This window comes from Petaurus breviceps, unplaced genomic scaffold (genome assembly GCF_028583685.1).
Source record: "Petaurus breviceps papuanus isolate PSGF00001 unplaced genomic scaffold, PetGlider_PUasm1.0 64, whole genome shotgun sequence".
NCBI classification, from domain to species: Eukaryota; Metazoa; Chordata; class Mammalia; order Diprotodontia; family Petauridae; genus Petaurus; species Petaurus breviceps.
Genome location: NW_027186428.1, coordinates 2,692,554 through 2,707,412, shown reverse-complemented (window position 1 = coordinate 2,707,412; position 14,859 = coordinate 2,692,554). Strand labels below are relative to the sequence as shown.

At 40.8% G+C, this 14,859-nt stretch overlaps 2 protein-coding genes across 3 annotated transcripts in view; one reads left to right on the top strand and one right to left on the bottom strand.

Moving 5' to 3' along the window:
- COA8 (cytochrome c oxidase assembly factor 8) overlaps nucleotides 1-4,358 on the bottom strand; it is a 29,225-nt gene extending 24,867 nt beyond the window's left edge. Inside the window, exons 1-2 of the mRNA XM_069103720.1 lie at nucleotides 4,232-4,358; nucleotides 3,576-4,048 (exon numbers count right to left, since the gene is read on the bottom strand). Coding sequence (XP_068959821.1) covers nucleotides 3,576-4,048; nucleotides 4,232-4,358 — 600 coding nt within the window. The remainder of the gene's footprint in view (nucleotides 1-3,575; nucleotides 4,049-4,231) is intronic.
- On the top strand, nucleotides 3,767-11,382 carry BAG5 (BAG cochaperone 5). Of its 2 annotated transcripts, XM_069103777.1 has the most exons (3): nucleotides 3,767-3,987; nucleotides 4,181-4,270; nucleotides 6,821-11,382. In XM_069103777.1, exons 1-3 carry the CDS (start codon nucleotides 3,767-3,769, stop codon nucleotides 8,190-8,192), a joined length of 1,683 nt encoding a protein of 560 aa, XP_068959878.1. In that variant the 3' UTR covers nucleotides 8,193-11,382. The 2 variants fall into 2 exon arrangements, with proteins under 2 accessions (XP_068959878.1, XP_068959879.1); XM_069103778.1 differs by lacking the exons at nucleotides 3,767-3,987; nucleotides 4,181-4,270 and adding an exon at nucleotides 4,003-4,140.
- Nucleotides 11,383-14,859: the final 3,477 nt, after the last annotated feature.

The window sequence follows — 14,859 nt, the reverse complement described above, 5'->3', positions numbered from 1 at the left end:
CTACAGAATGGTAGGAAATGAATAAAGAAGCTACAAGGACAATGGATGAGAAGCAAATAGGTAGGAAGAGGACCAGGAAAGCACAAGATCATGAAAGTGGAGGAAAAAAAGAATATCAAGGAGGTAGTGGTGAGTAACAATATCAGAATCTCCAGAGAGGTCAAGGAGGATGAGTACTTTGAAAAGGCCATCAAACCTAGCAGTTCAGAAATCATCATTAATCTTTAAAAGAACAGAACCATTTCGGTACAATGCGGAGGTTAGAAGCCAACTTGTAAAGCTTTGAAGAGTGGGTGGTGAGATAGTAGTGGCATTAAGTATAGATGTTTTTGCTTTTCTGCCATAATATGAAAGCAAATTTAAAAATGGATCTTCAGATCTGTGGTACAAAAAAATGCCATGGGGTCAGCCTATCTCCTCACCACACAAGTGTCTGCAAAGTAACATTTTTTTTTCCTGACACTTTTTCAAAATAAAAATTATACTGCATAGCCTGTATTATTCACAGACCCAGAAATTCTATTAATGTCAATTGAGCAGTTAATTCTAATGTAGCTTTAACATGTAGTTACACAGCTGGGAGGAAACATAAATAGCATTCTTTAGTTAGCATTTCAATGCTGAAGACTGTAATGGTATAGTTATATAAGGTCATATCTACACTGTACCAAGACAATAAAATGGGAGTTGAGGGGGCAGGGGCCAGTAAATTTGTGAACCTATTTTCAATAGTGAAACTTTCTCCCCATGTAACAAGTATGACTCCTTCAAGAAATTGAGTTCTGCTCTTACAGAACGATGCTCCCTAAAGCTATTCAGTTACCTTGTGTGTGGGATAGGGAGACCCCAAAAATCCCCTACCCAGATTTCATAAAAAATCAGAGGTGTCTCAAGGTAAGAACTGGAACCATTATTCAGTTCTCATGAGAAAAGGGTGTCACCTCCACTAGGAGAGACTAGTGGAAGGAAGCTCTCAAGAGGAGACAAAGCAAAGTTATATACCCTAGTGTAAACAAGCCTCCTCCCACCACTATCCCTCACCCCCATTGGCTGAGAGGTGGGTTTACAATATAGGCGTGAAAATCTTCTCCAAAGACAAGAAACAAAGAAACAACCCATCCCTATCCCTCATTCCCATTGGCTGGGAGGCTGGCTTACAATCTAGGTGCAGAAAAAGACAAAGAACAAGGAAACAGGGCATGGCCAATCCAAACATACATATTCTTATTTGGCAAACTTAAGGCTGAAATGGCACTGAGGGAGGGGGAAGGGTCTTAAAGGACTTAATGCTGATGTGGCAATAAAGGAGAAGAAAGGGTGAAACTGAAACTCGGGCCTGTCCAATCTTACCAAAACCTGTCTCTAGTTTAGAGACAGTCTTTCTACCACCACTCTTGAGTTTTTGAGTCCTTGTAAATCATGTGATTTCCGGTAAAGGGGACTCAGGCTTGTTCCCACAAGAAACCTTACTAGATTTTAGGATATAGTCTGAGAAGTTTTCACCTCTCTCATTCACTTGTAAACATAAATTCTTGCTCTGAAAGGGCCCAATGAGGTATCTAGTGAAATCAGTGGAGATCTATCACCATCAATTTTCTAATAACTAGAATTATAATGCAAGGAAAAGTCTTCTGAAAGTCAATCAATTATATAACATCCTGATGTAATAAGAGGAAATAGCTCTATTAAGGCTGCTATTACTCCCCTCTACCTCTGCTCCAGAAGCTATTTAGTCCTAAGTTTTCAGGAACATAACATAATGGGAAAAAAGCATCCCTGGGGGAAAAAAAAATTTTCAAGGGAAGAAATGCCAACTACTAATAACTCTTAAGAAAAAAGCTCCAAATCATTAATAAGAGGAATACACATTAACCCAACTTTGAGCTTTCACCTTACAACCATCAAATTCAACTCAGATACCTCACTATAAATGACATAAGGTTCCCACACATACCAAACTATTTAGAGCAGCACTTTCTGTGGTAGCAAAAAATGGAAATAAAATGTGTCTACTACCTGGGGAATAAACTGAACAAATTGTGGTATGTGAACGTAATGGAATATTACTGTAATTTCATTGGTATTAAGAACTCAGAAGTGAGGAAATTCCCCGTACAAAAGCTACAATTTATCATCCAAATTATGGCCTGGAGCTTCTTCTCATTGTTGAGTAGTTCCAGTCCCACCTGACTCTTCCTGACCCTATTTAGGCTTTTCTTGACAAAGATACTGGCCTGGTTTGCCATTCCTTCTCCAACTCATTTTACAGATGAGGAAACTGAGGCAAACAGGGTTAAGTGATTTGCCCAGGGTCACAGAGCTAGTAAGTGTCTGAGACTGGATTTGAACTCAGGAAGATGAGGCTTCCTGACTCCTGGCCTAGTGCTCTATATCCATAGTGCCCAGGGCACTAAAAGGTCGGGCACTTGACCTGGGGTCATAGCCAATTTTAGAATGTGGTTGATTATATCTCCAGAGAAAATGGGTAGGGATGAAAGTTGAAATCTGACAAAAGATGACATCCAAACCTCATTTCTCCTGTACTCCCCACAAAAGACTTATGAAAGATTTAGTTATGCCCCTATGTATCAGGGAAGATAGGAACAGAAAGGAAGTGGTCCTGGCCAAGGGTCACTCTACCCCCATAACTACATACACACATCTAAGGCCTAAGTCAAACAAGCAACCCACCCCTCAGACACAGAGCAAACACAGTCACAATCTGATCATTTATTCTTTGTTCTCCACCCTAAGCAAATTCACAGGGGAGGAGCTGAAGAATTCCCTGGGGGATCAAAGAGGACCTGGCCCTTCAGGGTCCCGAAGCATCGATGACAAATGTGCCCGTGATTTACTGACTTGGCCATAATTCAGGAATATACAGGCAGTGATTTAGGAACTTGAGGGGTATATGTAAACGTGAGGTTTAGGGGCACACCCACACACACCCTGTACACACACCCACCAGGATTCTGTAAAACACACACACCAAGGTTCAGTGACACAGATAGGGGTTTGGTGACATTTCCCCTGACCTTCACACCCAGACGTCAGGGTCAATGTCACTTCCTACCCCGCCCCGGTCCTGCAGGGCCTGGTTATAGAGACAGACTTAGTCGGTGTTCAAAGTCACTCTCCAATTCCGGGTTAGGCGGAGCAACAGAGAGACTCGGCGGTTCAGCGACTAGTCCGCGTCCCTCCTCCCAGTGGGCCAGGCTCGGGGACAGACACACGTCGGGGCTCAGCGACACTCCCTCTGCCCTTCTCCCCCCTTCCCCCCCCCCCCGTAGGTCCCAGCTTAGTGACACGCTCTCCGCCCCGCCCCCACCAGGCCGAGGCTCCGAGGCAGACACACGTCGGGGCTCAGTGACTCTCTGCCACTCCCATCAGGCCGACGCTCAGTGACTCACGTCGGGGTTCAGTCACTCACACTCACACACACACACACACACACACACACACACACACACACACAGTGACACCACCGTCGCTTCAGTGGGTCACGGCCGGCCCGTGTACTTGCCAGGCCTTCCCACTTCGGGGGCCCGGGCCCGCCCCGCTGACGCCCTGGTTACCCGGCTCCGCGTCGAGTCCTCGGGCTCTGCCCCTTTTTCCGGGCCGGGCCGGCGGCCGTGGCAAGCGAAGCCGCGGCGGGCCGGACACAGGAGCCCCGGTCTCCAGCCCACCCGAGTAGCCGCCGCGGCCGCCGCCATTGGCGTCCTTTCAGCCCCGCCTCGGCCGCGGCGCTTTACGGCAGTCTCGTAAAATGGCGGCTGCGGAGGAGGAGCCCGAGAAGGAGCCGGAGCAGGGGAGCCGGGGGCCGACCATGTACTCGCCCAGAGGTGACCAGCGAGCGGTGGAGGCGGCGCGGCAGGGCTCCATCTGGCAGCCGGGGCCGCCCCCGCCCGGCGACTCGGGGCAGTGCCGAGGCTCGGCCTCCCGGCTCCAGGAGGACTCGGGGCGGAGCGACTCCTCTCCCCGCAGGGGGTGGGTAGCGCTTTCCCGGGGCGTGGAGACGTTAGGCCGGCCCGAGCCGGAGGAGGTGGAGCTGGCGGGAAGGGGAGGAGAGAGCGGAGGGAGGAAAAGGAGAACTAGGCCGGGCGGAGGCGCCGGGCTGGGGAAATGGCTACGCCCGGGCAGGTGAGGGGCCTGCGAGCGAGACGGGGCGCTTTCCTTTCAGGGACCGGCTGGAGGTGATAAGAGCTAGGGTGAAGGACTCGGCGGTGGTGACCGACTGCTCCCTGTGGCCCCTCCGGAGCGGAATAGGGGGGTATGTATCCCTCCACCGGGAGCCCCGCGGCGCCCTCCTCCGCTTCCCCTCCGAGGCCGGGTCCCCCCTTTCCTGCCCCCTGCCCCATACTCAGCCTTCTCCCCCCCTTTTTTACGCCCCATTCTCTCACAGGCCGTTTTCTCTTTTCATCACCCCCCCAAAAAAACTCCCAAAGGCCAGCCTCCCCTGTTTTTACCCCCTTTATGCTCTTAGAGGACGAGTCCCCATTTTTTCGCTCCCCTCATCCCAGGATGCCCCCCGCCTTTACTCTCATGCTCGGGCTTCCCTTCCCATGCCTTCAGAATCCAGGCCCCCTCTTTTTACTCTTCTACTCAGGTCAGGGCTCCCCACTTTTCCCTGTAGCCCCCATCCCTCCTCCAGGGGTACCTTCCTCTTGCCCCCCCCCAGTCCTTGGGCCTGTTAGCTTTGGGGGGCCTGTAAGGGGTGTTTCCTTACTATTGAGGCTTTTTTTCTCAGTAGCCCCTCCCCACACAGAGCCATTCCATTCCCCGAGGTTGGCCCCCTCTTAACATCCCCCTTGGGGTCATCGATTTTTACCTCGCCCTTTCGGAGCCCAGCCTAGAGCCCCAGGAAAGTCCGAGGTCTCCCCTCCCCCATGGCCGACCCTATTGTGAGGTCAGGGCCAAGTCAAGGCCCGCGATTCCCTGGAAGCCGAGCAGCCCTGCCCGGGAAGCAGGCCGCAGAAGGTGGCCGCAGTGGCCGGTCCCCTGAGCCCAGTGCTCCTTTCAGAACTAGCTGGGGCAGGGTGACACAGGATGTAGCTTTGGACTTTAACACCTAACCCATAAAGGGGCTCATCCATCTTAACGTAACAACTTCTGGAAGCAGGCGCTGGGGCCTGGCCAGTTCCAACACTGCTCAGCACTTTAACATCATTTCTTTCCTTCTGGGTAACTCGAAGAGACCATTGACTGACAGTGGTGACACCAGTGGAACTCAAGGTGGGAGGTGGAACCTGGTCCAGATCCTCATTCACTTCTGCATCCTTAAAGTTTTTTGGTAGTTTTATGATCCTGCTATCTGTAAAGCCAGAAGGAAGTTTTGAGACCAGCATTTGTGAGTGAAGGTCTTTATCAATTGACAGAACAGAGGAATACCACTAACAAATTGTCTTTAAGCTATTCTGGACTCTTGTAATGGAGAGATGATAAATTAGTTATGTTTGGATTGAGTAGCAGCGCTCTGTACCTTGTGGATCTGTTTTGGAGGAAGGGGGAAAATGGCTAAGTGTCATGGAATTTAGAGCTGGAAGGGACCTTGGAGATAGATCACCTAGTCTGCCTTTTCTCCTTTGCATTTTTTAGATGAGGAAATTGAATGAAACCCAGAGAGGGAAGTGAAGTAATTTAGCCAAAGTCTCAGAAGTAGGTAATAAGTACCAGAATCTAGGATCCAGTCCAGCTCTGCTGACTTCCAGTATCGCCTGCCTTTCCACTAGTGCTGAATGTCTCAGCCCCTGTATATCCCAGTAACACTCCTTGTGGAATACTTGCCAAATCTTTAAAGGGAAGGTTTTTGAGATTTTGGAGTGAAGACAGAAAGAAAACAAAATTTGTAGATCAGCTAATGATCCTAGGGAATGAGAACTTAACAGATCTGTTGTAGGTGTTTGGTTTTTCTTTGGGTGGTGGAGAGAAGGGGTAAGACTTTCTCTATATCCTTGCTTAAATAGCCTAGTTCTTATCGTTACATTTCATTTCTTGGAAAAAGGAGGGCAAGGGATGATTAGGTCAGAGAAGGAGAAAAGGAGTTTTACTTATCTGTTCTCTATTTTCAGCCATTAAACTTTTTAATATTATGTAAAACAAAAGGAAAGACCAATTTGATGGCTTAAAAAAAACTAAGAGTAGAAACTAAAAGAGTAATGATGTTAATTCCAAGCTTTTTGTGACCTTTTTTAAAATAGGTTGTGTCTTGGTTATTTATTACAGTTAAAGATATTTGAGATACATGGGCCCAGAGCCACAGCAAACAAGTGTCATAGAATCCAAGTCTTCTTGGTTTCTAGGCTTGGGCTCATAGTATATAATGTAGTAGATGATAATTTTTCCAATTTTAGTTATTTAGGTAGTTTGATAGGTCTTCCTCTGTTTTTCTCATGGCATAAAAATTTTCCAAGGCAAACTGGCAGGTTCTGCCAAGCAGGAATATCTTCAAATATGTACCAGGAGAGAGACACTCTCTACCTTTTATCTGAGGAACATCCTTGCTAAATTCAGATTGGCCTCAGAGTGATGAATTTTGAGTCTTTAGCTCTTCTTGAAGACTTTCTGCTTAATCATTGAGGGATTACTATGTGTTGATGAAGGAGTAGCCATGTCAAAGGTATGGATCCTTGAAATGTACTGTTGTGAAATGTCGCCAAAGACTTAATGCAACTTTTGAAACAGAAAGCTAACATAATACTGCCGTGTAAAGAATAATGTGGAAGAAATGAAATTATTTTAAAATGAATTAATTAATGCATGACAGCTATTCTTGTTCTGTAAAGACATTATACTAAAATAATTACTCTTCTCATTTTTTTAGCTCTTGTGGAACTGAACCAAATAAAAGTATGGATATGGGAAATCAACATCCTTCTATTAGTAGGCTTCAGGAAATACAAAAGGAAGTCAAGAGTATAGAACAGCAAGTGATTGCCTTTAGTGGTCTCTCAAATGACAAGAACTATAAGAAACTGGAGAGGATTCTGACTAAACAACTTTTTGAAATTGACTCTGTAGATACTGAAGGAAAGGGGGATATTCAACAAGCCAGAAAAAGGGCTGCTCAGGACACAGAGCGCCTTCTCAAAGAACTGGAGCAGAATGCAAACCACCCACACCGAATAGAGATAGAGAATATTTTTAAGGAAGCTCAGTCACTTGTCAAGGAAGAAATTGCTCCACTCTGTAGTGGAGATAACCAGGTAACTGATGAATTTGAAGAAGCCATCCAGGATGTCATACTGAGACTGACACATGTGAAAACTGGAGGGAAAATCTCTTTGCGAAAAGCAAGATATCACACTTTGACCAAAATATGTGCAGTTCAAGAGATTATTGAAGATTCCATGAAGAGGCAGCCTTCCTTGCCACTTTCTGAAGATGCACATCCTTCTGTTTCCAAAATAAACTTTGTTATGTGTGAAGTGAACAAAGCCAGAGGGACTCTTATTGCTCTTTTAATGGGAGTAAACAACAGTGAGACTTGCAAGCACTTGTCCTGTGTGCTCTCAGGACTGATTGCTGATCTGGATGCTTTAGATGTTTGTGGACGTACAGAAATAAGAAATTATAGGAAGGAAGTAGTGGAAGATATCAACAAATTATTGAAATATTTGGATTTAGAAGAAGAAGCAGATTCCACTCATGCATTTGATCTGGGACAGAATCAATCCATTTTAAAAATAGAAGGGGTCCTCAAGAAAATGAGAGAAGTGAAGAATGAACTTCTTAAAGCACAAAATCCTTCTGATTTATATCTAGGATCAAAGACAGAATTGCAAAGTTTAATTGGACAGTTGGATGAAGTGGACCTTGGGAAGAACCCATGTATCCGAGAAGCAAGAAGAAGAGCTGTAATAGAAGTGCAAACACTTATCACTTTTATTGACTTAAAGGAAGCTCTTGAGAAAAGAAAGCAGGGGGTTGCTGAGGAACACCCATCCCACAGATCCATCTGGAACGTTCTTGGAAGTTTGTCTGAGATCCAGCGAGAAGTTCTTTCATTTGACGGAAATAGAACTGATAAGAACTACATACGACTGGAGGAGCTCCTCACAAAGCAACTGCTAGCCCTAGATGCTGTGGATCCTCAAGGAGAGGAGAAGTGCAAAGCTGCCAGAAAACAAGCCGTGAAACTGGCACAGAATATTCTCAGCTATCTCGACTTGAAATCAGATGAATGGGAATACTAAGATATCAGAGGTCACATATTTGATATTGCTTGTTTTGCACTTTATGTAGATTCCTGTATATTTATATAGAGCTCTTTCAGTCTGCTGAGGCATATATGATTTAAACATGCATATTTCAATACCAGTATTTGTTTATGATCCCTGACTTGAGCAGATTATATCTCTACCATTTTTCACGATGCAAAAACAAGTGTATTTACAATCCATTAGCGTTTCCATTTGGGTTGTATTATCTGTGTGATGTGTATTTCTATTCTGGAAAAAAATGAGTTCTGTCAGAAGCAGAGTTTATAGTAATTGATCTATTTTTAAAAATGAATAGGGCAAAAGCAAAAAATGCAAATGTTCTGAAATTTAGATAGACTGCTTACACAGTACTGGAAATAATTATGAAAATGAGAAACAGATTAATTATTGGCCTGATAAAATTGAGATCCAAACACTAGAGCAGCACAAAAAAGTTTTTAATATGCTAAATAAAAGCAAAAAGGAAAACCAGTTTTTAAAATTTAGAAATGTTGATTTGTTTTTCCATTTTACTATTTGTTGTTGTTTAAACTACTATTTTTTCCCTTTTGGTAAGAATTTTATATTTAGGAAAGTATCTTTTCCCATATGCTATGCATGGGGGACGACAAGGGTGGTCAACAAATAATTTCCCTTTTTTGTTATGAAATTATGAAAACTAATAGCAAAAAAGAGAACAATTACAAACTATTGAAGAGGAAATAAAGTCCTCCATACCTCTAAGTTTTTATCTTTTTGTAAAGTTTGTGTGTTAAATCTGAATTGAACTCTAGTAATTTGTATGGATTTGGATTGACATTTTTTGGTTAAGTTTTCGATCTTTGGGGGGAAAATAGAAAGTTTAGGGAGACTAGAAAATGAGTAACTTGTTATCAGTCTAAAGTCACACTAAGTATCAGAAAACATATACACACATATACATATACATATATATATATATATATATATAGTATGTAATGGTTTTCTTTTGTCTGACAGTCAAGGTTATGTAGCGGACAAACTTAGTAAATGAACCCAATGTTGTTTCACAATAGATAATTGCAAAACACAACCACTAAATTGGATTTCCCTTGACTTGTCATTATAAGAAATTAATTGCCTCTCCAGCATTTTGAGCTCCAAACTAAATGGAAGAAGACATTGAAATAGTGATGCTAGGTAGTCATTAGATTGCTGGGGGTAACTTTATTCATATATGGAAGCTTTTTTTTACACTGAAATAGACATTGAAACAGTTGCAGTACATGAAAGTTTTTGTAATATTCCTTAAGTATTTTTCTAAATTTGTTTTTTTGTTCTCTGCTAGCCCAAACAAACAAATTTCTGAAAAAACTCTCAAGTGCCTTTTTAGCATCTTAAAAGTAGTTTCACCTTTCTAGGTTCCCATATTCTGTATATGGGACAGCCAGATCTGTATATCATTATCCCTCAGAAAATATTAAAGCCTGTTAGGCTATATAGATTGAACCATTTGTTAATATTTACTTTTAGGTGTTTTTGTTAATTGAATTAGGAAAAAACTGATGGCAAAGGACAAATTTTAATAGATAAAGTACCACTCTAAACAAGTGGTTAGCTTTTTAGCTTTTGTTTTTGGTGGTTACAAAAAGGTTGTTGATACCTGTCTATCTTCGTGCTTCATTTATATTTTCCATTTTGTCAACATTACATTAACAGGAGCCTGGAAGCCAGCAGTAGAAGCAATCTATGTATGATAGCTTCTTTGCCCAGTGTTCCCTAGCCCATCATAGTATTTCATTTAGTTTGTATTTTCACTTTTTTGCTAAAAACTTGAATATTGTTACATCACTGACTTTTTTAATGATCACTTTAAACTTTAACGGGACTATAGTCCCTGAACCATAATATTGCCTGTTAATTGAATGTGACATTTTCAACCTCTGAGAAATAAGATGTGACATAATGATGCATTTAACATCACCCCAGTTTTATTTTTTTAATTTTGCAATGTGTCTTAAAATAAAATGGAGGGATTATTCAAGAATAAAATATATCCACTAACCATTAGAGTATAACATTTTTTGATGCAATTTTTTTCCAAAACTATTTCCCATGACTTATTAAAGAAACATCTCATTAAAAACTGCTTAGTATTAGGCACTGCTGTATGTGGTGCTAAATTTGCCAGTTAATTTGAATTGATCACAGGGTTATTTTGTACTGCCAGATCAACCTCGAGTGATCTAATAGATTAGCTATTTTGGTGGTGGGGGAAAAACTGAAAATGGTTTGTTTGGTCAAAAATGTTCAAGCATGCCTTTTGTTTCTTTATTTTAACCTATTATTGCCAAGGACCCATTCCTATTGTACTTACTGGTATAATTAACTCCAGTAGCATACAAATTGGTTTTTCTATTTTACTTTTTGAGAACTGGTTTGGGTTGGAATGGAATTTACCGGTTAGCTCATCATACTGTATTTTTATAATTTTTGCATGAAGAAATATTGTAAACTAAGGACAGTATACAAGAAAAAAGTATGTCCTGTATTTGTGTTACTGAATAGTCATAAAACATTTATATGTCATATATAATCTGTGTCCATAACTAGAATGGCCAGAAAGTGTTTGTTTTCTTTAGCTTTTTTAGATCTTTTATTCAAATAAGTCAAAATGGACCAGACCATAATGAAGTAGTTATTAGAAATAAATATACCTACCAAATAGAATTTAAAGGAAATGCTTTAATTTTGTTAAAGTGATGTGATAAAATATATTTGTAGTGGCAATACAACATACATTTTGTGTGTTTTGAGAAAAACATGAAATAATTTGTGTGTGTGTGGTGGGGTTCCGTTTGTCCTACTGTTTTTCTGCATCTTTCTGCAGGTTTGTGATTATCTTGAGTTTATTCTGCAAGTTCAGGATTTGCTTAGGAGTCATTTAAGCATTCAAATGACCAGATCTTTCTTTTTTCTTCAAAAAAAAAAATCCATTGGGAAATATTTCCCATTGATTGTTAAAATGTTTAACTAGACCTAAGTATTTCTGCAGTATTTGTTTCCTACCCCCTCCTGACTGTATAAAAAATGTAATAGTGTGTCAAGATAGTTTAAAATTGTTTTGAATTATACATATTCATATGTACATATTCCTATGTGCTTAATTGCTAATGAAATAAAATCTCTTAGCTTTATCTTTGAATGGAGGAAGGGCATAAGCTAATCCAGAGTGTGTTTTTTGTTTTGATAACTAACTGTATTTAAAAATTTTTGTTAAACATGATTACCCTCCTTAATAGTGATTCCTCAGTTAAATGTTTTGGAAACAAAGATCCTTTTTAGTAAAGTTGATTCAAGTGGGGAAGGAGTTGGGAGACCAACAAAGCATATAATGGTGCCAGTTCTCAGGTGCAGGCCTGTTGTAACTTCATTCCTGGGGGTTAGAGAAGTTCCCTTCTCAGCCAAAATCATGTTTTTTGTCTTGAATGGGGGTTGAAGGCAGGTGTCATTGTAAGCAAAAAGAAGGCATATACTTTGGCAAAGAGGGATTCCTAGATTCTAGTACTGTTAATCTGACATTCAAAGTAACATTGATATGCGTGTATCCTCTTCACAAATGGAGGTATGACTATTTTGTCCCTGTAAGTCTTCTCTTGGGTATATTTGGGATTCTTTGTATTTAGGATTCTTGAACTATCCAAGTGTGGTACTTAGCATACTAAGTATATAAAATTGGAGGGCTGGATGTATGTTTGCAGATATCTGCATCTATTATACAGCATTTTTATTGCTATCTTTAAGTGATTTCCCGGTGGGTTTTTTTTTTCTTCCTCTTCTCTGTTTTCCAGGTGACTCAGACCAGAAAAACAAGGGCAGCTTGTTCAGCCATGCAAATTTAGAATGGGCCTAGGAACCAAAAGAAATTAGTACAGGTGGAAAATAAATCATACTTTGTGAGGAGTTAAGAATTTTAGTAAAAATGGAAAATTTTATTCCAACCAACCCCTATGCTGCTTTGAAGCTATTGGGACTTATGACCTAATTTAGATCATAATATGTAGAGCTGGAAGGAACCTTAAAATCTCTTCCAAACTCTCACTGTAATGGTCAATTCAACAGATTTGAGTGCTTAATTTATGCATGGTTTGGGAGTCCAAAGAATGACCCCTCAAGGAATATAGATAGAAAAGTCACATATATGCGAACAGGTAAATAATACAAGGAAAGAGTGTCTTGCATTAGTTATAGATTGTTTTTTAATCTTTATTCCAGGTGTCACTCTTTAGCCCGGTGTTTCTTAAACTTTTTTTGTGACATGGACCCTTTTGGTAGCCTAGTGAAGCCTGTGGGAACCTTTCTCAGAATAATGTTTTTTTTTAAATGCAAAAAATAAAACACATGGAATTAATAAGAAAATAAATTCTTTTGAAATAGTTGTCAAAAAATTGTTTTTAAGTTTGCAGAACCTAGGCCAATAATACTGTTCTAGTAGCCCTTTGTCTTATAGCTCTCACTTAAAATAATCTGTAATTTTAAGTTGGAGAGCCAGTTAGGATTAAAATATATCAATAAGAGTCTCAGAATACTTATTTGATGTATCTGGTTGCTGGATGGCAGATGTAGGAGAACAAAGGCAATGATATCTAGTTGCTATTACTTATGTTGAGAAGCATTCATTTTTTAAGCCATATTTTAAAATATCTTGGAATAAGAGTCCACTAAAAATCCTGTAGTGCTTTATGATGGTGTAGAAGTAACCTCAAATGCCTACAACTCACAAGCTCTATTAGCTTCTGCTAAACTGAAAAGATTTAAAGTAGTCCAGTGACACAGTATCTGGCTTCTTAGCAATGACCAGCTCATTCCAAAGAGGCTCAACACCAGAGGGTGAATCTTTTTTGGCTACAAATCATTACACTTAAGCATAGAAGGGCCTGTGAGTAATCAGACAGATGAAATTAGTCTTGAAGCATGCTATAGAAAAAAAAATAATTGTTTTATTGAAATTTTAAATCACACTATAATGAGATCTAGAATGTCAAATTTGAACCAAAAAGAACCCTAGCTGTCACACCTACAATCCTTTTGCCATGAGGATTAATATGTAGTTTTTGCACCGTTTTAGGGGATACCAAAAGCCTTTTACTTTCTCTCACAAGGTTTGATATGGCTTCTAGAGAGTCTGGCTAAGTTGCTATAATGACCTTGAAAGACAGCAATGTCTCACCTGTCTAGATTGATTGGTCTTAGCCCCTGACTAGTAGTCTGTATTTGTCTTGATTATGAAATAGACAGATTCGGCTCAGCACATCATGGCTATGGTGTGATGCATTTTCCACACCCTTGTGAGGTTAGTTTTGGTCTGTGAGCACAAGATCATCCACTATGATTTTGAAACACATAAGCCTGTATGTATCTGGATAGTGTTCTGCCATGATAGGCTATAACCTGAAGACAACCTAAAACTTCCCTCATGTTTATACAGCACTTTAAGCACTTTTCTTTACTCAACATAACTCTAGTACAAAGGTTATCTCCATTTTACAGATGATGAAACAAGCACTGAAGTTGTGACTCCGTTGTTCACACAGCTAATAGCTGTGATGCAAACCTAGGATTCTTCACTCCAAGTTCAACATTCTGCTGTACCCCATTGCATCTGTCATGTGATGTAGGACACAATATCAGAGTTGAAAAGACTTCAGAGGCCATTTAGTACAACCCATACTTGAATAGGAGTCCTCATTCATCTAGCCTCAGCGGGAAGACCTCTAGCACTTGGGATCCCACTCTAACAAGAGCTGTTCAACAGTGGTAAGGCTACCAAAGTGGCAATGTGTTTTATTACATTGAGCCTAAATCCGCCTCCCTGTAACTACTGCTCTCCATCTGTAAAATGCGGGTGGAGGTGGGGGTGGGGGAGAACTTGATCTGTAATAGTTCTTTGGGTCTAAATCCTGTCCTGTAAAATGAGAATTACAGAATGCTAGAACTGAAAAGAGACCTTAGAGATCATTGAATTTACCCCATGCTTTTACAGATAAGGAAAACTAAGGCCCCAAAAGGGAAGGTGATATATCCTAACCCTAACCCTGAAGTTCTATACAGGTGTTTTGTTTGTTTCCTGGTCAAAATCCTTCAAAAAGGCTTGAAAAGATTTGAGAACATGCATTTTTAAGCAAAGTACTACTGCCCCTAATCTCATGCAACTTATACTATATAGTAAGTGAATGAGGTATAAATATAGGTGACATACCTATATATAACATTAGATGATTAAGTGCTACATAGCTTATCTGGGGGAAGATCATTGTATATCAGAAGGATTCAGGTAATACTTTATGGAAAAGCCTTGAAAGCAGCCTCCTGTTTACTAGTGAGCCACTCAACTAACTATTATGCCTTTATCAAGTTCAATTCAATAACCATTGATTAAAATGCCAACTTTGTGCAAGGTACTGAACTGAGCACTGATGATACAAGTATATTTTACAGGCCTAGCTTTAAAGGTTACATCCTACAAAACTGGTAGTAGGGAGAAGTACAGAGATGTCTAGGCAACATGCAATGAAAAATTTGAGGTGAGAGACCACCTTACCCTAGAAGGCAAGAGGGATTCAGGGAGGAGATAATACCTTAATGGAAGGAGCTTCAACAGAAGGAAGAGTAGGAAAAGATG

Coding starts and splice junctions, on each gene's coding strand:
- BAG5 (XM_069103777.1), top strand. CDS start 3,767: ATGGCGGCTGCGGAGGAGGAGCCCGAGAAGGAGCCGGAGCAGGGGAGC. Junction 3,988..4,180: donor GACTCCTCTCCCCGCAGGGG/GTGGGTAGCGCT, acceptor CTTTCCTTTCAG/GGACCGGCTGGAGGTGATAA. Junction 4,271..6,820: donor CTCCGGAGCGGAATAGGGGG/GTATGTATCCCT, acceptor TCATTTTTTTAG/CTCTTGTGGAACTGAACCAA.